Source organism: Camelus dromedarius, chromosome 3 (assembly GCF_036321535.1).
Source record: "Camelus dromedarius isolate mCamDro1 chromosome 3, mCamDro1.pat, whole genome shotgun sequence".
NCBI lineage: Eukaryota > Metazoa > Chordata > Mammalia > Artiodactyla > Camelidae > Camelus > Camelus dromedarius.
The window spans coordinates 29,153,484-29,174,649 of NC_087438.1; the positions used below are offsets into that span (position 1 = coordinate 29,153,484).

The following is a 21,166-nucleotide window of genomic DNA, read 5'->3' on the forward strand; positions in this document are numbered from 1 at the left end:
ATAAGAGACAAAAGTCACAGCCCTCATTTGCATACATCTCCGACTCTACTGAAAAGAATAAAGACATTTGGGCTCTGAGTATTTAGAAAGTGTGTCTCACGAATAATCCATTTTCTTTTTTTAAACAACAGAGCATCTGTGGGAATAATTTAATGAAACAAAGCTCTCCTTTTTTGAAAACAGATCACTTTCCAATAGGTGCTGTATAGCATTTCCTTTAAAAGGAAACCAGACACCTTAACTTAAAATAAACCAAACATCTGATTCTTCTCCTTGTCATGTTGGCCCTATTTTGAGCTCTTGGTATCATTTATATCCTCAATGTGGAAACTGACTTTCATCAGAAAAGAAGATGAACCTTTATGCAGACTGACCTGGCCTGTCTATTTCTGTAATGAAAAACACCTACTAAATCACCATTTCCTCTGTTCTCTCATAGGCTCATCGAGATTGTAAGCCCACGTAAGCTGCAGCAGACTATCCTGCCAAAGGCACCTGCAGGTTAAGCACAGGACTACATGATTTAAGTGCAGAAGATACACTAACACGTCATCTTCCCAGTCCGTTGAAATCTAAAGAGTATACTGTTTAATTCTGGCATAATACCAGTTCTCAGTAGATACTGACAGCACAAATTTATTCAAAGTGGCAAAGAATGCCTGCATCTGGCTTCTTTCAGATTCCACTGCAAACATATAAATAAGCAGGATTCTTATTTGATTTTTTTGCCACTGGTGGTTTAGGTGTATTCCTCCCTAAAGAATAAGACCAAAGCCCTTGGGAGTAGAAACAGTACAAATTTGTTCTATTTTATTTACATTTCACAGCTCAATATGGGACATACGCTGGGTGTTTAAGGAATAATCACGGATGACTAATGACCTTGGGAAGTTTATCCTACCACACGATGTTCAACTACGGATTCAATTTTTAAATGTTTAAATTAAAAAAAAATCAAACAGAAAGAAATAATCTAGTTTACAAAAGGTCCACAGACATATATGATAAAGAAAAACCTATTTATGTAACTTAAGCATGCATCAGGAAAGAAATATTAATAACTAACTGAATTAACAACCCACTAGAAAAAAGATACTTTGGGGATAATGGAATTTAAGTGATGGGGTGTCCTCTTTCATCTTTATTTCTATCTAGCCCATCAAATAACTGGTAGTAACACACTGAGTGATATAAGTACAGCCAAAAATAAAGCAGTATAGCCTGTCACAGTTTTAATATGAGGAACTGTGCAATCACTTGGACTCTTTGTAAATGAATTATTACTGGATATTTATTTGAGAGAAAGGCTTTTTTCAAAATGTGAGTGGGGAAAAAAATAAACCAAAGGACTCCTTAGTCAAACAAATGCTGGGAGACAGTAGCATCAAAGGAGAGAGAGAGAAGTATTCTGCACAGCACCACCATCAGGCATTTGTAGAGGATGAACATGTGCATATGGCTCTACCAAGCAACAGTGCTGGGGTGGAGCATTTACTCCCCACTTCTCATACTCCCTTCCATGTAGAAGGGCACCTATTAGTGTAATACTCTGGCAGCAGGTGTGTCCCCGACCTGACAACCGAATGGCTATCTGGGCAGAGGGACTAAGGCATGTGAAATTCAGCTTGACTCTTCCTCCTCATGAGGATCAGCCTAATGTAGGGAGCATGTGCACTGCTTTGCTCTTAGCCACAGGAAAAGAAGTTCAGCAGGAAAGGCTGGCCCTTGTGCAGGACACCTCTGATATTCCAAGGCTGCCTGCAACTGGGAGCTGAAGTCTCTCCCACTTCTGGGGCTCACATCTGGGAAAGCTGGTGTGGCTAAACCCCTAAGTCACATCCTTTATCCAGGCTTTATGGCAACGATGATGCTTTTAGCCTCTACACCTGCCCAGCTCCTTTATCTCTCTCAACAGATTCAGAACTCAATCCCCAAGAAATACAGAGGAAAGTCTCTTCCTTTATAACAGCTGCATTTTGAAGGAAAGTGATCATATGGAACAAGATCTCTGTCCATTATGGGTTGGCTTCTCTTGCTGTGAACAACTCCTGAACAGAATTTTATTTTAGAAGTGCGGTGAAGGTTCCAGAAATAGAGTCAATATTTGCAATTTTTTTAAATAAAATTTCCACAGCTTCCTTTGGAGTTTGAGCCATAATGTGACCCTGAAGAGACTTTCCTATTAATTGAGAAGAAAACTCTTCTCAACTGCCATTATAGTCCTTATACATTTTTAAAGAAGCTATTTCAGGTGATACTTAAAGAACATACTTTTCTTTTACATTTTTTTTTTGTTGTTTTTGCTAATTGCACTGGGGCATACAGGAAAGTCTTAGTGATTCTTTTTTTAAATTGCCCAAATTTTTCATTGTAGCTATTATTTTTTTTAATACTCTGAAGCCACAATTTTGCCATGTCCTGTTCTCTGATGCTGACATATTTTGTCTTTTTCTTTGAAATTCTCAGGATTTACTCAATCAGTTTATACTCCCAAAATGTATACTTTTCCCATGCACTTGCCCATATTCTTAGGTATATGGGACTTTTACCAACACAGTTTCACAATTACTTTGACCTGGGCTTTTTACTTTTTTTCCTTTGTTATGCAACAACCTGGCTGTCTAAGTATTCCCTTTTAGAATGTTTACTTCTCAGTATACAGTGACAGCTCAGTGGGCCTTTTCTCAAACAGAAATCTTGAGTAAGTTGTATGTAGTCACATATAGAGTAAAATGCTATATATACAGTAACCGTCATACAGGGTACCTTCTGAATTAGCCAATGAAAATGTTGTCCCCATATACTTTTATTAACTGCATCGTATTGATAACCCTGCTATGAAGCAGAACATCTTGTTCATCAGAACACTGCAGTCCTCAGCCTTACAGAGAATTTGATACATGTGACTTCATCTGTCAGGGTCTAAAGAGATGCCATTGATCATCAGATCCTCAAAAACTGGGTCTTCTGTCAAGATGGCTCAGCTGATACCACACTTTCTCATTTTAAGGACAACACTGATATACAAATTAACACTTCATTTCAATAGCCTAATTTGAAGGAAACAAGATTACAAGTTAATACCAAAAAGAGAAGGAAGGTTGGTACTTTAATAAAAGAGGGGTCATGGAGATATTTTTCAATGGATCAAGACATGGAAACTAGCACTTAAAAAAAAAAAAAAGCAAAACCAGTAAAATTCCATCTTTATCATTCCTGATTTACCAACACGATTAAAAAAAGAAATTGATAATAATGAGGGTCTTCTTTTGCAATTCTCTTCTACAGCAGAGAACTGAACATTCCATAAATCTCAAAAATGCTATTTGCTGAAGAAGAGGTTAACTCATCCATACAGGGAAAAAAAATTACAAAGAATACTTAATTAAGTAAGAAGAATTGTTTGCTTTTATCACTGGAGTAAGGAATTCTAAATAGTTAAAGTAAAACAAATCCCATTTTTTACCCCCTAAGGTCACAGAAAAGCTAATTAAAGAAGTGCTTTTCATGTACAGTATTGCTGGCAGAGCTCTTTCTTCCAAAGGGAAATTCGAAAAAGGTTAATAGACAAAGACCTTCATGTAGTACCAGAAGCAGTTATATGTGGATGATGAATTATGCAGCAAAACTGTTTTTACAGAAATTTGTTACGCACTGATAGGCACCAGCCAAGCATATAGTACCTGAGGAAGAAATGTATGAAATATACGCATAATTTATCAAATAAGTTTTGTTAAATTACTTTCTCTAGGATGAGTAGCTGCAATATTTCTTCTCATTATAAATATATTTCACTTTAACCTGAAGAGCTGTTTTTTTTAAAGGGTATGTGAGAAGCAAATTCTTTTTCTTCATTTCTTCAGACACATTTCACATTTACTTTTGACTAACTTCAAATGGACCAAGCTGTCCTCTCAACCCTCATTAGGTAGTTGATTGGTGATTCATATGTCATATAGCACTTATGTTAAAGGGTGATTATTTTATATTCCAGTATTATTCTCTGTTTCAAAAAGGGATCTGGAAATTTTTTAAGTGGATACTCCCATGATGTTCTTATCTGCTTTATAAGTCAGAGTTTTAATGCACTAAGTTTTCCTTCAAATATGGGAAACACTTACTTTGTGACTATACATCTGGTGGTGTCAAAAGCTCAACACTGTAATATCTTCAGCGGATGCCATTATCAGGTGTAGACATTCATCAAGGAGGAAGTCATAAGCCACAGATGGGTTTAAAAATAAGGAAGCATCATTTCTCTATGTGTGGCTCACATTTTTGAGTTAATTAGGTTTGCCCACGGCTGATCCGTAACCCAAGAACACAGAGTCGCAAAGGACTTTACAGAAGGTAGCTTAGCGTTCAAGCAATGCTATGTTCCAGCAGCTCCTGGTGGATCCCCCTCCTCCTGCTTCTGACTCCTGAGCCCAACCCTGGCCTGTGAGTCAGAGTCTGCTCCTTCTCCCACCTGCTCTCATTGGAGGCACCCTTCCTTCCACTCCGGTTCTCTGCAAAGGTCAACTCCAAAAATGATCACAAATTAATGGTTCATGTCCTGTAAACAGCCATTAATTAAGCCTGGGATACGGGACAAATGGCTGGATTTGTTCACAGAAATACTTACGGCAAAATCACATCCCGTGCTCTTTTTTATATCATCCACTGTCAGGCCTTCCCAGAGTTCGATCAGAGTCAGCCCCTTCTTGCTGTCCACATCAAACACAGCCTGTCAAAGTCAAGAAAATGACAATGACAATTTCTATCACAGGAATTATTTTATGGCGCATAACACAAATAACCTGTCAAGTTCTTTAAGGAGAGAACAGAACTAGGGTAAATGACTGAAAATCAGCAATGAAAACAAATGTTAACTGTAACTATTATACTTTGGTGAGAATACATGCCAGCTCCCTAACTGGCAATTAGTTGTAGAAATCTGTTGATGTCAGAAGATAAACGAGTGTTGACTACTGATGGCATCTACTACTACTATAACCAGTTTTTTTTTAAACTACTTTTAGTTAGATCTAACACTTCTGGTCAAAATTTTAATTAGATGATTAATAATGATTTGAAGACAGAAAAGAATGAAGAAAAGCAGGGAGGGAGGAGGTACCTGGAAGGTGAAAGCACAGGGTTGATGGGGGGAAAGGTGATCAATGCTTCTGGGTAAAGAATTAAAGGAAGCAAAGAAGGTGCTCTCAAGCAGCTCGGAGTCATTATAACGGGATAACTGGACCCTAAAAGACCCCCCACCTTTGCCCCATGTAAATATTAAAGCTTTCCCTTTAAGTCCTGTGAAAACACATGGGTCCAAGAGGATAGCATGAGAATCTCTGTCTGGTATGCAAATCAGGTGAAGACGCCTATGTTTTTAGGACAAGCATGAGAAGGCTAACCTCACCCTAAACATTCCATTTCAACATTCTGGTGGGTACCACCAGGTGATGGTGGTGCCAACTCATACAGCTTGACCTAAGCAGGTAGACTCAACCTGTCGTGTCTGATTTAGAACACATGCTGTCACATTTAATAGTCTGACAACTTGAGAGGAAGGGACCAACAAAGTCATGTAATATCACCTCCCACCCAAGAATTCTTCAAAACATTCTTCTGAGATGGTCACTGGGGCTCTGTTTAGAAATGGTAGGAGGCTCACCGTCAAGGCAGACTGCCTACTGATGTGATGCTAAATGGCTTCCCTATGACTTTATGTCTTCTTTATAGCATTCTAACCAGGAGTGTGTTTAAAAATGACAGCTTGGGGCGTGACTTGTAAGCTTGCTGAAAATAAAGACTCTAAACCTGCAAATGGCTTCCCTCTGACTTTAACTGGCTGGCTCCTCAAGCTGCCCTTCCACGCAGCAGGCACTGCTCCTTCCTTGGGTTTTCACGGTTACTCTCCCTCAGACTTAAATATTATGCTTCCCAGATCTCTCCTCTCTTCTGGATTTACCTTAAATTCAACAATTATTTGCAGGCTTAGAATGGGACATAGCAGGGGCACCACAGAGGCATATTCTTTCTCCTTAATAGCTTAACTTATTGTCACTTGTGTGTGAATCCACATCAAAGCCCTGGAATGCTTATGTGTCTCCAGTTAATGGATATTTCTCCCCAGGAGCAAAACATTAAGGGGAACTGGTGATAACTTGCTCTCTCTGTTTGATGAACTCATAGATAATCTGGTTGATTTTACTGGAAAAGATTATTTAAATTTAGGACGAAATATTTCAGCAAACTTCTTTGTTGTTTGCACATTTTTACACTCCTAGAAAAAACTTTCTTCAGGAGAAATGTGTTTTGAGGGGGAAAATAAATCATTTAGGTATGTCTGTATGCTGTAGCAGGTTATCTAATTCCAAAATGACAATTACGTTTTTTTTTTTTAAACTGGACAATTTTCCTTTGCAGAAAATGTATCTGGAGCATCATTCATACTGATTTCCTTTCCCCCATGTTATGAACAACTGTAAATTTATCCAAATGGAACAAGTAAGAGAAAAAGAGCTTTTGGGTTGTGTTACTAAGAATAGGCAAACAGGCAGGAAAGGGATTGGGGGAGAAGATAACTGTGGAATTATGAATAAGACTTCAGTGATCAAGAAGATAAAAATCTGCGGCAAATGACCTATTGGTTTTAAAAACCTTTTACTAACACCTTTATGTATCCCCAATTAGCTCTCAAGGTCATTTTTGGAAAGCCAAGCACCTATGATTAGCACATGGGGAATTTACCTTTGAAATATTTAGGAAGATTTCCATTTAGTGGTATAAAATATAAACAAAAACCTTGATAAAAATGGAAACTAAAAACTAAAAGCTACAGTAAATGGTTCAACTACCAAGAATAATATTTCAATTACTTTATTTGTTTTATAGATAAATAATTTAATTACGGTATCACCATCATAAAAGGCTGCATTATGGATAAAGCAGTTAATCCCAACTCAGATGAGGAAGGCATCTTTCATAACCTCATTCTAGCAATACAAAATCAAGAAATTAGAGTCATGACATTTCCAAAGTCTTTTTCAAATGGCAAACTAATGGGATTTTTCTTAAGAGCTGAAAGTGGAATTCTAGTCCCACATCTGCTCTGGCAGGGTGTAACACATCCGTTGCCCTCATGGCACTGCAAAACTCATTAAGCACCTACTACGAATAGAGCACAGGGGTAAACATGCGCCACTCCTCTCCCTAAGGCACCCAAAGTTCCACACTTTGCTGCCTTTCACTTTACTCATTTTTGCTGCACAACGTCATCTGCGGCTCCAATTATCCCCATGTGCTGAGTTTCATGTATTTGTTCCAATGGTGACTTCTCTTCTGAGCTCCAGATCCACATCTCCAATTGTTTATCAGAACTCTCTGACTGGAGGCTCAGGACGTTAACTTCGGAAGATCAAATCAGTATGTTCAAACTGAACCTACTCTTTACCTGCCTCCTACCGCTCCTCCCTTTCTGTTCCCACAATCCTGGGCTTCATCAAAGATAAAACAGGTCAACCGATCTTTAGCTGGAAAACTTAGGAATCACCCCTACCTTAGCAACCATGTCCAACCCATCATCGAGTTAGGTTGAGTCCACCTCCTAAATCTCTTTCAAATCTCTCTTTCTGTCTTCTGGTTTAGGGCTTTGATATTTCTGGGCAAGAACACTGAAGGAGTCTCGTCTCTCCGCCTTTACTCTACATACAAGCTACGGTGCTCCTTCCAAAGTGCAAATCTAACCAGCTGTTTCCCCCCCCAACTATTAAAAATCACTGAAGGGCCCCCAAATGCCTTCCAGATAAAACCCAATTTCTTAACAAGACATTCACGTTCCCTCATCATCTGGCCCCTCACTGTCTTTTCAACTTCAGTCTTCAGAATCTCTGGTCATGCCCTCACACTCCACAGGCAGGTCTGTGAGTAAGCTGTTTTCTTAGTGCCTCCATGGCTTTGCCTATTTTCTTCCCTTTGCCTAAAAGGGCCTCTTTGGTCTTATTTTCACTTACAAGACTCCTTATCTTTCAAGACTCGTTACTCAATCTATCAATTTTCTCATCAAGAAAGGTATGGTATTTATTCAACAGACATTCACTGTGCATGGGTCTAGCACCATGTTTAGGCTGGACAAACAGTGATGAGTGAGACAGGAAGAGGCAGGAGGTTACTTCAATACAGTGAGCAGTGTGAATACTAGGACTCAGGGAAGCATCCAGGAGACCTGCGGAGGGACAGGGAAGACTTGCCAGAGAAGAAACATACAGCTGAGACATAGAAGATGAGCAGGAATTGGCCAGATGGTTGGGGTGGGAAGAGCATTCCAGGGAGGGAGACGAGATGTGCAAAGTCCCAGAAGAATATGGAGTGGGCCGGGTGAGGGTGATGTGACATAGCTCACAGGATTTTAGTATGGCTGAAGTGGGGAGAACGCTCAGGCAAAAAGAGAAGAACTGGGACTGGAGGGGAAGAGATACGGACTGTGAAATGCCTTGCAAAATACATTACAAGCTTACATTGTGTACCACCTAGAAGCTTTCTTAGATGCTCTCCCCAGGCTGTTAAGCAGCCTTCCTCTATTCTTCTAACTCAGCAGCTGACAAGACTCTTCCTTGTGGACTAAATTCACCACATGTATTACTCTGACTACTGGTACTGCTAGATGCCTGATGTCTGCTCCCCCTCATGTGCTCCCTGGGAGCAGAGAATGCCCTGCTTTCTGTACCCACTGTTGGCAACAGTTCACTTCAGAGAGGGAGCTCAACCATGCTTATTAAATGTCTGAATGTATAAAACAACAATGTGAATGGAGAGAAAGGGTATAAGGTATTTTTTTTTAATGGCAGTAGAGGTAAATAACACATGAGTTATGTCATGAGAAAATGTGGGTATTAGATGGTAAGTGTCAAAACGAACGTTGGACCACTCGGAGGATGGAGTAGTGAGTGCTAAGTTGTCAGAAACCCCTTCATGAAGAAGATGGAAACTGCATCAGACTTAAAGGGTGGAGAGGCCTCGGGGAGGCAGTCGAGTGGAGGTGTGCAGGTAGGAGCACTGAACTGGTAAGAACAAGGTCAGGGCACACGTGGAGTGGGGATGCAGGGAGAGGGCTTAGCTGGGAGAAGAGGAAGATCAGGGGTAAAATGGTGCTGGAATTATCCTTACAAGCTGTACCTACCACCTTACTTTATTAAAGAAAACAGGATCAAGGACTATTTCGTCTTTGATTTCAAAGTAATGGATTCTTTTCAACAAGTCCTGTCCATGGTTTTGGAGGGTTTTAAGAAGCAGTAAGACTCACGGAATAAACATTGACATGAAATATTCTGTCCTTTCATCCAATTTCTCTTTTCTACACATCAACTTGATTGGGTCTACAAAAACAGTCCTGGGGAAGGCACCATTTAGGACAGAACTCGCCTTAAAATGTGGCTTCTGAAAAGCATTATGAGCTTCCTAATTTAATTCAAGGGGCTGCTTTAGGGTACTTCATACCACACCTGAATAAGGGTTCTCAACCAGACTAACGCCAAAAGGACAGCATCATTAAGAGAAAACACATAAACAAACACCCTCATCTAGAGAATTCTGTTTTGTGGTTCATCAAGACACTGAATCAAGAAAATGGCACCTTCCCAGCTGTCTTATGTGACCTATGTCATTTCAACATCTTAGATTCAAATCTGGGTCAGAAAGGTGACTGTAGGCAAGTGCCAGCGATGCTTCTCTCCGATCTGAATAGTTTCAGTTGTACCATTAACCAGTATTTTCTACTTAAGAAGACAAAATCTAGAGAATCACTAAAATGGCTGGTGTGTTCTGAAGTCTGCTTTATAAAAGAGGACCGAAAGCTTGCAAGAACCAAAGACTTCTTGATTCACTGTGGGGCCTGTACAGCAATTTACACCTAAGTGATTAAAACTTAATTTTTACTGAGTTTCATAAAATGAAATCCAGCAATTTGAAACTGCAGTTTGGGAAAGCAAAGAAGAAAGGTAGGAATGATCAATATATTCTTAAATTTGCATATATCATCCATCTTAATAGTACGAGTATAAAGACCAATACAACTTTTCTTTGATTTTATCACACTGTCAAAGATACCAAGGACAGTAATTCAATTCTGTGTGCATATGTGTATTTCCAGAGAATTGTACATTAAGAATTCTACATCTAGAAACATTAAGTTGATGAATCTTCCTATTCAGTCTATCCATGGATTAAATTAATCCCATGACTACCAATGTAAAACACTTTTAGAAGGTAACAAAAGACATTCTAAAATGCTTATAAATAGAAAAGGAGGTGGTAGACACTAGAGGAAATAAAAGAGAGAGGCACCTCACCTTTTCAGTAATGATGCGGTTGACACATTGCTTTCCTGTCAGTGGTAATGTACATTTCTCCATGATTTTATGTGCATTTCCCTGTTTCAAAAAAGAAACATCAAAAAGAGTAGTTAGGGACCAATTCTTATTTGGAATTGATATAACACAGGACAAACAGGAACTATCGGAGAAACTGTCTCCTAAGTACAGCCTATTTCAAAGTCTTTGCACAGTCACGCTCTTACTTTCTTTCTGGTGACAGCTTCTGTCCCTAAAATAATTTAGGGAGAATGTCAAATGAATAGCCAAAGGCATAACTGATTTAGTTAGGAAACACCCTGCCACAGAGCTGATCTCTCACGCCTCAGCCCTTAGATCACGTAATGAGAAATTCCACTCCTAGCATCTTGCTGATTTTTCTCTTCCAGGGAATGGTCTTCTTGACAAACACAAGCTATTATTTACCAAGAGCAGGAAGCATACACTAATGCAAATAAACAATACCCCTTTTTTTAAGTTTTAATTTTATTTGTTAAAAAAGTAATATATTCACCAAAAACAGTTCTTGCCTCCCTCTCGTACCAATTAGACCTGCTCCCAACAGTAATCAATTTCACTATTTTTTTGGCATTTTCTTTTATACTTTTATAGGCTTTCTTCTCACCTCTGTATTTTAAAATACTATGTTGAACAAGCTCTTTATTTCTTAATTAAACAATTTTAGACATTACCCACTAACTTCTTATTGATGCATATGAAGACTTAACCCTCTCACAAATCCCCGTGCTCCACCGTCTTCAGTTCTCCCAACACAGCTATGTCACAATTTGTAGGTAATTCAATGGTCAGAATTTACACCATGATGACAAAATAACTATGTAAAACTGTTCATTGCTGGGCCAGGTAGTGTAGAAAACTACAATTATATTCACTTTCTTACATAGTTATTTGTTTTTCTGGGAATTTGGCTGAGTCTCAGTTTGCTTTGGTAAAATGTCTGAGCTGATCTATAGCCACACTTTTCAAAGTTTCCTTTAGCTACAGTACCCTTTCTCCAAACATAAAATAAAAGAGGGATTGGGCATGGAAAGCAGATTTTCACCCATTAACCCCTCCTCCCCCACTGAGTACAGAGGCAGCCTCTCAGGCACATCTAGGGAGCACAGCTGAAACATTAGTTCTGATGATCTGATCTTCAGATCATTTTCTGCTAATTATGATTAAGCTCCTTTCTAAGTATCCACCACCAGGAGCCTAAATTAATATTTCCCTTAAGGCTAATTTATCACACTCTAGATCTTCTATAAAAAATGGCAAAAAAAAATGCTTCCATTGTTTCCTTTTTGGGTCGAAGAGCACCACACATGATGCCATGATCATCTTCAGCCACCTCAATGTTTCACCTACTGAAATACGCACCTGCTACCTGGTTTATATCTCTTTCAAAACTGCTGTCATACCAAGTATATGATCAGATGCAAGGAGCTTCAAGTAACTGGGCTTAATTAAGATTTTACTCCTTGTGATAACCTGTCAACTCACCAATGTGCCAGCAATTAAAAGGATTTAGTATACTTTTACCCAGTGCATGGCACAAAAGATATTGGGTGTTTTTTAAATAAATGAATAGGAAGAAAGAGAGAAGTCTATTGGGAATCTTGGATGGATTTCAAAAGAAGACAAACTCTATTACTTAAATGTAGTCAAAACTAGTGCTAAATACATATAGAATGGATAAACATTACACATTTAATAACAAGTTACATGCTTCTGGATCTTACTGTGTAAGAAAATTTATAGCTATAGAAATAAAACTTCATTGCTACTTCATTTTTAATGATCTATTTTCATCCCGAGATTTCAAAGGACATTTGCACGTGTCACAGAAGCTTAATTAAAGAGCTGAAATTAATGATGAACACTCGAACTCCTATAGTTGTCAGGACTCCTTACACTTAATAGAACTCACATAAGGCATGTCACCATGGATTCTGGGTCTGCCAGCAAACAAAGTGAACAACCTGTGAGCCTCTGAAGAACATTTTCTGTAGGGAGCTCTCACATTGTTCTCATTATTTGAGCAAGATCTACATCTGGTGTGAAAGCAGTCAGGTGGATTTCAGTGAACAATCAATTCCGGGTTAGGAGCCATCATGAATTTTAACTGACAGAATTCACTGAGCCCTACCGACAGAGACCTCTTCTAGACCATCTTCCATGTAAACAGTACAGCTTACTGCTTTGGAGCAGAGCAAAGCACCTCAGTTCAAAGTCTGATTCTAGCTGGCACGGTTCCTGTGCCTGTGTTTCTCCATCTGCTTTACCTCATAGGCCTTATTGCAAGGTTTCAATGAGATGCAAGTGTCCAGCACCTAGCAAGTGCTCATTAAGCTAGTCCTGTTTAGACAACTTATATGTAATATTCCTACAATCTACAAGGGAATTCTTTAGCTCTTGAGTTCCCATATGAAGTTGGACAGAGAATTACACAGAAAGTGGCCCAATTCCTGAGACTCACAAAACTCAGGAAACCACAACACATATTTGGGGACAAACCATATAGGGCTGGCCTAGGAAGCTGGCACCAAGTTTATTCTTCCAGTGAGAACAATGTAGCTGGAGGACTCTATTCACACTGAGCTCCAAGACATAAGACAGCTCAAGGAAAGAGAGAAAATGAGATGCAGAAAGACTAAAGACTCTCACAATTTCAATATTCAACAATAGGTTAGCTGTGAAGCCAAAATGTGACTAACTCCCACTTCAGCGTTCTGATCTAACCATGCCGGGCTGAGCCTCACAATGTTGGATGGCAGCTGCACAGACGAATGATTCACAAAGCAGGAACAATTGCTGAGGTTTTAGCATTTAAAAATAAATCCTAAAAAAGAGATGCAGTGCAGTGTGGTAGCAAAGAACGCTATATTAGGGTCCAAAGACCTGCTTTCCATCTTAATTCTGCCATTTAATAGTCATTTGGTCCCTTAAATTCTTTGTGCCGCAGTCTTCTGTTGGATTGCTTTGTCTTCCTTACTTGATCACGGTAGGAATCCAATGAAATGTTCTGAAAAGTAAATGTTCTGCAGTAAAGTAGGAGGGGTTGAATCTGCATGTGAATATGTAGGGTTAGTGGATCTTGTTCATCCTTATCATTCAGCTTCTTTCTTTCTTTCTCCACGAAGAAATGTCAGAAAAGGCAAGTGCAGCGTTAAAAACGCCCTGACTGGCCCCCAGGGCTCCTGGTTTTGACATTCCCACATTTGCTAACTTCATCGTAACCTTGGTGAATAGCTAACTCTCCTTCCACCACCTGCTTCTCCAGCTTTTCTCTTCCCCGCCCCTGCGTCACTTACAAGGCCTCCTGCAAAATCTAGGAATTCACCATTTGCTTTTTAAATGACTGAAGACCTTCATACTTTCTATTCCTTGCTTCGTGGTGATCTCTCTTTAATTATTTGGATATCTGTGTGAAATTCATTACTAAATTCTCCAGTAATAAACAACTCTGGTTAAATGATAACAAATCCCCTTATTATTACAGTAAGTTTCACATTATCACAACAAACTTCATCTCAAATAACAAGCTCTCTTTTTTACAAAACAACGATGTTTGCATTTGATGTCAGCATTTCATTCACCCAAAGCAATGGAGCATCCATGTAAGACTTTGTTTTACATAAAACCCCATTTTATGCCCATCTTTTCTGTTAAGTGCTTCTTAAATGTGGCTGCAATATATTTCTTTTTTTCGGCATCTTCTTTGGGAAAGCGCTAGTGATCAAGCACAGAGAAGGCAAAGTTTAGAAGGGTTGCTCCTTAAGGGACCAAGACTTAAGGCTTTGTTCATGCCACCTGAAACACATACCACCATGTACCCTATCGCCTCACATTCTAATGGCAACACCCTCCCTATTCTTAGCGACTTGGCTCAGGGGTCATCTATCCTGAAGAAACCATCTCCAACTTCGCCCATACGGTGCCCCCACTCCAGGGTCTGAGGGACATCCCCAGTCTGGCACAGCTCTTAAGTGCTCCGGTGCTTCCTCTGCTCACCACACAGGTTGGAACTGTTGCCCCTCTCTTTACCCACCACTAGACTCTGAGCTCACGGCATGCTGGCACAATTTATCTTCACATCTGCAGCAATGAGTAGAGCACTAGGCAAACCATAGTGATCCATAAATGCTGTCTGAATATTATAATTCTGATCCAAGGAACGCCAGCAGCGCTGGGGCTGTAAAATACCATGCGACTGAGTGTCTATGAACCACTAGAGGCTGCTTTTTAGTCCAAAGAAATGGACTTGTACATTCCCAGCATCTCTGAGCTCACTGGGGAAAGTGCAGCTAGCAGAAGTGTGCATAGGGGCTTACAAAGCTTTGGGAAGACCGATAAAGGCATGACAAAGGGAGAAGCAGAGACACCTCAGGACTGCAGTATGAAACACACGAACGTGTAGGTAGAGAGCGAAAGCGAGTGAATTATGCTTACTCTCCCTCTGCTGCTCCCTCCTAAAAGCTGCAAGGTTTGCATTAACCTGCAGAAAAGAGGGGCTACAAAGGCTGAACCCAGCAAGGGAATGCTAGATACTTTGGTGGTGCAGTGAGACCAAGGACAGGTCTCTCTAGGGGCTTGCCAAAGTATTATGGAAGAAGCCGGAAGCCTCCTTCCTTCCATGCGCACACACAAACACACACCAGATACAAAATTTTGGAGAATGCAGTTTTACAAAACCTGCGACTGTGAAAATCACTATGATGACTGATGTGGCACCTAGGAAAGAAAAATGGGATTTGCTGAATAAAGAAAATCAAGGTACACAGAATAAAAGGACAAGATGACGATGGTATTACTCACACTGAGTTTATCCTCGTGGGATATTTTTGGCCTTTACACAGCACCCACTTGGTAGGGATCCCAGCAAGCCATATAGGAAAAACTCAGCCAGCTCTGAAGCGGAGAACGGTTGCTATCACAAATGGTTTTGATGTGTGGATGTAATAACTGTTTGTGGTTACAGGCAAATTCTCAGGGGAAGACTAGCCAAATGAGACAATAGACCCAGCAAGTCATTTCCCTGAACATAGTCTTCAGGGCTTTGAGATCTTACAATAGAAGGCCATTTTTCTTCAGTGTAACACAAAACTCTCTACCATGGCCTTTTGTTTTCTGTCTAAAGATTGTATCCTATGGCCTGTAGCCTAAGGATGCTGAGCCCAGGACTGAGCAGGAATTACTTCCTCTTTCTATGCATGAATGGCTGTGGTCCCTCAGAAAGTTGCTCTTGGTGTTAGCTCTCAAGAACTGGATACTCAAGGTCACAGAATTTAAAGTCATTCACTTAATTAAATTTTATAAGACATTTTAAAGGGTTTTACTGGTTGTTGGACTGCTATTTTTTTCCATTATAATATTTTTTTGCAGGCATTTCCATCATTTAAGGACAAATAAAAAAGGCAAAACCATATAAGGATTTCTATTTTTAATGATGAATATTGTTTTTTTAAATGGTTTATTTTTATTTTTATTTTTTAAGTGGCAGCTTCTTTTTGTGTCTTTATTTGGGAGGGGGGAGGTAATTCGGCTTATTTATTTATTTAGTGGAGATACTGGGAATTGAACCCAGGACCTTGTGTATGCTAAACACGTGCTCTAACACTGAGCTATACCCTCCCCTGAGAATACTTTTTTTTTCCAAACAGTTCTAGCTACAAAATTGTATCATTAACAAATGAAAAAATATTGACCAGCTTCTATGAATAGAACCAAATTAAACCAGCTGAAACGATGTTGATTATGAATTATCCTGAAAAGGAATACTTTATTTATCTTGGGATACTTTTCAATGTTGCTGAAAATTGTCTCAGGAATGTTTCTCAGAAAGAATTTCCCCAAAAAATCTTTCATATTTGCTAGCTTTTGGTAACATGTTTGGTCCAAAATAGGATTAATAAATCGTATTTACATTTTTTTTGAAAGGAAGAGACACATTAGGTTTTTTAAAAAAATTTTTTTATTTATTTTTGTTTATTTTTGGGGGGGAGGTAATTAGGCTTATTTCTTTTTATTTACTTTTTAATGGAGGTACTGGAGATTAAACCCAGGACCTCGTGCATGCTAGGCATGCACTCTACCACTGAGCTCTACCCTCCCCCCTCTCACTTACTTTTTATAACTCCTCTGCACAAAAAGTAAAGACAAGGTAAAACAGCATTCAAGATTGCTATATGACATCTTTGCTATCAGACATGGATTGGACTTAATCAAAATATTATTCACAAAGATTTATTCTCAACTTCATAACGATATAATTATGATTCTTTTTATCCTTCAGAATCCAGACCTCCTACTGTTATAAAAATAAAATCTAAACCTGTTTTAGAAATAGAGTTCTCATTTATATTCTCAAAAATAGGTACCCAAGCTTTGCTTGTTTCCAATAAATGACAACTATGACTGAACTTCCTTGCTTTTGTGCCAGAGCACAAAGTTTATACCCTTAGGAACACATTTCCAGTACACAGTGCTGAGACCAAAACACTTTCCTTTACATTGTTAGTGGTGATGGTATTTGCCAGACCCAAAAGTTTGGTAACAGAAATGAAGGCCCAGAGGCAGGATACATAGATTTCCAGCTTGCTTTTGCTCTTAATTTTCGACTTGACTTTTATCAGAATATTTAACCTCTACGGTTAAATGAATTTGGTTTGTTTGTCTTTGGAAGGAAAACAGTAAGACCTACTCTCACAAGAGTATTGCAATGACAATATAGAGGTAGTAAATGTGTAACTGCTTAGAAAAAGTTAAAAGTGCTCTGTATGTTGAAAATATCATTATTATTTGAAGACTGAATGAATTCAACAATTATTTATTGATTTCTAATGTGCATCGCATATGATTTTCTCTAGTTTTTAAGATAGATAGAGCTCCCACCCTGTGGAACTTATATTCTAGTGAAGAAATTGGGTGAAGAAGCATCAGAAGGGGGCGGACTTCTGTTCTGTTTAACAGAGTAGTCAGGGAAAGCTTCTCTGATATTCTGAGCTGAGATCTGAGGGAACTGAGGAAGTGAGCCATGCAGATACCTGAGGAAGAGCATTTGAGTCATAGAGAATAACAAATGCAAAGGCTCTGAGGCAGGAGGATGCTTGGAACGTTCCAAAAACTTACAGGAGCTCAGTGGGCAAGTGTGAGAATCCTAGCAGATGGAATCAGAGAAGTAGTGGGGTTGAAGTTGACAAATCAGGGAGGGCTTTAGAGACAATGTATAAGGACTTTGAACATGAATCTAAGTGAGATGGGAAGCCATGGAGGGTCCTTGAGCCCAGGAAAAAGGGATATAACATGATTCATATTTTTAAAATATCACTCTTTCCACTGTGTGGAGAAGAGAACGAGTGTGTGTGCGCGCGCGTATGTGTGGCTATGTGTGTTTCCACCCAACTCTTCTCCCTTTGCTCTCTGACAACAGGGACCTAATTGTAAATCCTTTAACATGCTCTGCTCTCCTATACCCTATTGCCTATTCCCTGGACCTGCAACACTCTGGTCCCTTCAAACTCTGCTCCATCCTTCAGATCCATGCAAATGCCACATCCCATGGGAAACTCCCCAAGAGAGGAACTGGGTGCCCAACTCTGTGCAGTCTGTTTTGTACACTCTTCTATTTTAAGTACTGGTTTCTATGACTCTATCCCCAAGAGACCCTGAGCTGCTTAAAGGAAGAACCACGCCTTTCTATTTTTTATGTCCTCAGGTCTGATCATAGTACCTGGCACCTAGTAAGCCCTCAATAAATATTCAGGGGGAGGGTATAGCTCAAGTGGTAGAGCACATGCTTATTAGCATGCACAAGGTCCTGGGTTCAACCCCCAGTACCTCCTCTAAAAATAAGTAAATAAACCTAATTACCTCCCTCCCCCAGCCAAATAGAAAAAAAAAAGTAGGAAGAGAATAAATATTTGATGCCTGCATAAACAAGTAAACTGACATACTCACATAAGATAATTCTACCAAATTTCAGGACAAAGTATCAAAGAATATTCATTTGGTCATTCATAATGTCTAGAGGATGGAAGGTGCTAAGCCAGCAGATTCATAAAAGTTTGGCTTATTTATATGTGATTGTGTGGAGGTAGGAGTGAGCCACATAAAAAGGGAAAGGGAACAGAATGTGGAAACACCTAAGAACAGGAAACAACATGATGCATTTGTGGAGATCTTAGCAGAACTGAAGCCCTAGAAACAAGGATGAGGTCGGCTGCTGGGGAGCTGATGACAAAAGGCTGGTGGGTGAAATGAACTAAGTAATGTGGACCTCAGTCAGTCCAGCTTCAGTTTTAGACAGCCACCCTGGCAGTGGTGTGCCTGATTACCAGGAAGGAGGCTCATCTGACAGCAAGGGGGCTTTGGGATGCTGCAACAGTGATGCATGTGGATGTGACAAAGATCTAAACTGGCAGAGATGCACAAGGTGGAGCAGGTTGCAGGGGTACTGTGGACTCAGTATGTACGATGCCAGGTGTAGGGGTAGGGGCAGACATTCCATGGGTGCCTTTCCAGGTGGGGGCTGGGATCATCACTTCTCCAGCTGGGCTAAGCAGGTGGAAGAGGCTCTTCAGGGGAAATGGTGATGATTTCACTTGTATTTGTGTTGCAGGTAGAGTTTAGGAGTGGTCTAACAGGGAAGAAATGCAGTTCTAGAGCTCATTAGAGACTTCCAGTGTGGAAATAAGGATTAGGGAGCCATTGAGTGAAAAATACTAGTGGATGCCAAAAATTTAGATAGTGCCCAAGAAAGGTCAGAGGGTGGGAAGAGCAGAGGGTCCAAGAGTGGAGTTAGGAGGAGTCCTGGCAAGAACCGATAAAGAAGAGGATGGGGCATCTAGGGACCCCGGTTGGTGGGGCAGCTCCACAAGCCTCAGCAGATGGTTTACAACTTTGGGCCCAAGGCTGCTGCTGCAATTAACGGCTTTCTCAGAAGGCCAGAAAGGGGACAAAGGAAGTCCAGTGAAATCGGCTTTATCTTTAAGGACATGACCCAGAAATCAGACACACTGCAAATGCTCAAATCCCATCGACTCAAACTTGGTCACACGGGTGCATCTATGTGCTGGGGAGTCTGGGAAATGTAGTCAGTCACTGGGCTACCTTGTGTCCAGCTAAAACCTGGGAAGATTCTAATACAAAAGGGAAGAAGGTGAGATGGTACTAAGGGGCACAACTGGATTCTTAGACTGTTTTCTTTTAAATATTTCGCTGATATCTATTTCACCAAAGCAAGGAGAGCTTTGACCAGGGAAAATGAAAAAAGAGAAAGAGGTAATTCTGAAATCTGAAGCTTCCAGAAAAGGGCAGGTGTGGGCTGGGGGTGCAGAGGTAGCTTTGGCGAGGATGCAGCGTGGTATGGTATGATAAACACAGGCTGGTCCTAACTGAGGGAAACTCCTGGCTCTGCGACTTACCCGGACACGTTTCTCACCTGCCTACATCCCAGATGGTCCCTGAGAGGCTAACAGATTCAGTACATACAATGCCATGCCCAGGGCCTTACACCTAGTAAGGCCTCAAACTCCTATACCTTCCCTTCATTTCTCCCCACCTTTAGAAGACAAAAGAAGGACATGCCAAGAGAAGAAGTTTAAGAAATAAGGTGGCTCAACACCAAAGGTTTTGCCTGCTTTGCAATTTTACCTGGAAGCCTGATGCCTAAGCTTAAACGAGAATCGCGCTACAGAGCCACTTTGACACCAGTGCCTGCCATTCGCCTCCAGAAGCAGGTTGAGGCAAGGGAAATGTTCCGGTGGCTACTCTAGAGCAGCACGTGTAGGCAGCCCGGTTCCAAATACCAGATGCTGCTGGCTGGTTGCAAAGACTTGCAAGGAAAGAGTTTCCTTTTTCTGATTAAAACAACAGTTTTAAAGGTCAGGTAATGCTGCATTTATAAGTAACCTGCCTCCATAGCCCTACAGATGGAGAAAAGGAGCAAAAAGAAAGCTGCACCTGAAGACCAGTTGACAGCTCCACCCAGTTACTGAAAAAAAAAAAATTAGCAGCACAAAAATAGAGGATTATATTTCTTTTCTCATGTTTTAACCCTTCATTGCAAACCTCCCACTCCTGTGTCTTAGAAAACTCTAGGGATTCACCCCCTATAGTGCACTTGACTATAAGGCAGCAGAAGTTACCTGGCCCCCGGGAGTGAAACACGGTCTCCTCTCTATCTCCTTTCCAACCACTACCAGCCTTTAGGCAGAAAAAAAGATGCAGGAAAGAAGTGGTGGGGTCCCGTGATCCCTTGAGCTGGGCCAGTAACAATGAGCCCAGGTGGACAATAGACAGTAGCAACCATACATTCTGGGACCACAGGTAAAAAGTGAAGATGGCAAGAAAACACACTTCTGTTGGTTAGTTTTCAAGGCCAACTAACTATTAAGTGTGAACAAATCACTATCATTATTTTCATCACGAATATATTTTTTGTTAGTTTGTTCAAATGAAAGTATCTAGGGAAAACATTCAGCTTCAATTCTGGTCTAAAACTCAATGCCAATTTCCCCACTGAGAGAAGAAAAAGAAGAAATGCTAGAAAACATTTTCTTGCTTCCATGAAAAGCTTTAATAAGGGATTTCTAATCAGAAGTTTGAAGCACCATTTTTTCCTCTATCAGAAACTCCAGCTGAGGAGAAAGAAAGCACTTTGGGGAGAAAAGGAGAGAGAGAGAGAGAATTTGCTAAATACAGGCCCAATGTTTTGAAAACAAATGCACTAAAATAATCTGAAATGAGTCGGACTTCGGTGCCTATGTGTCAACATTAAAGTAACAACAAAAGGGAATTCAGAAAGAGTT

General features: G+C 40.2%; 1 protein-coding gene across 2 annotated transcripts in view; it reads right to left on the minus strand.

Annotated features, from left to right (window-relative positions):
* The window catches only part of OXCT1 (3-oxoacid CoA-transferase 1), a 120,977-nt gene that overhangs the window by 3,076 nt on the left and 96,735 nt on the right, over nt 1-21,166 (minus strand). For both annotated transcript variants that reach the window (XM_031444495.2, XM_011000782.3), the window contains 2 exons: nt 10,335-10,415; nt 4,625-4,726 (listed from right to left, as the gene is read on the minus strand). In XM_031444495.2, coding sequence (XP_031300355.1) covers nt 4,625-4,726; nt 10,335-10,415 — 183 coding nt within the window. The remainder of the gene's footprint in view (nt 1-4,624; nt 4,727-10,334; nt 10,416-21,166) is intronic.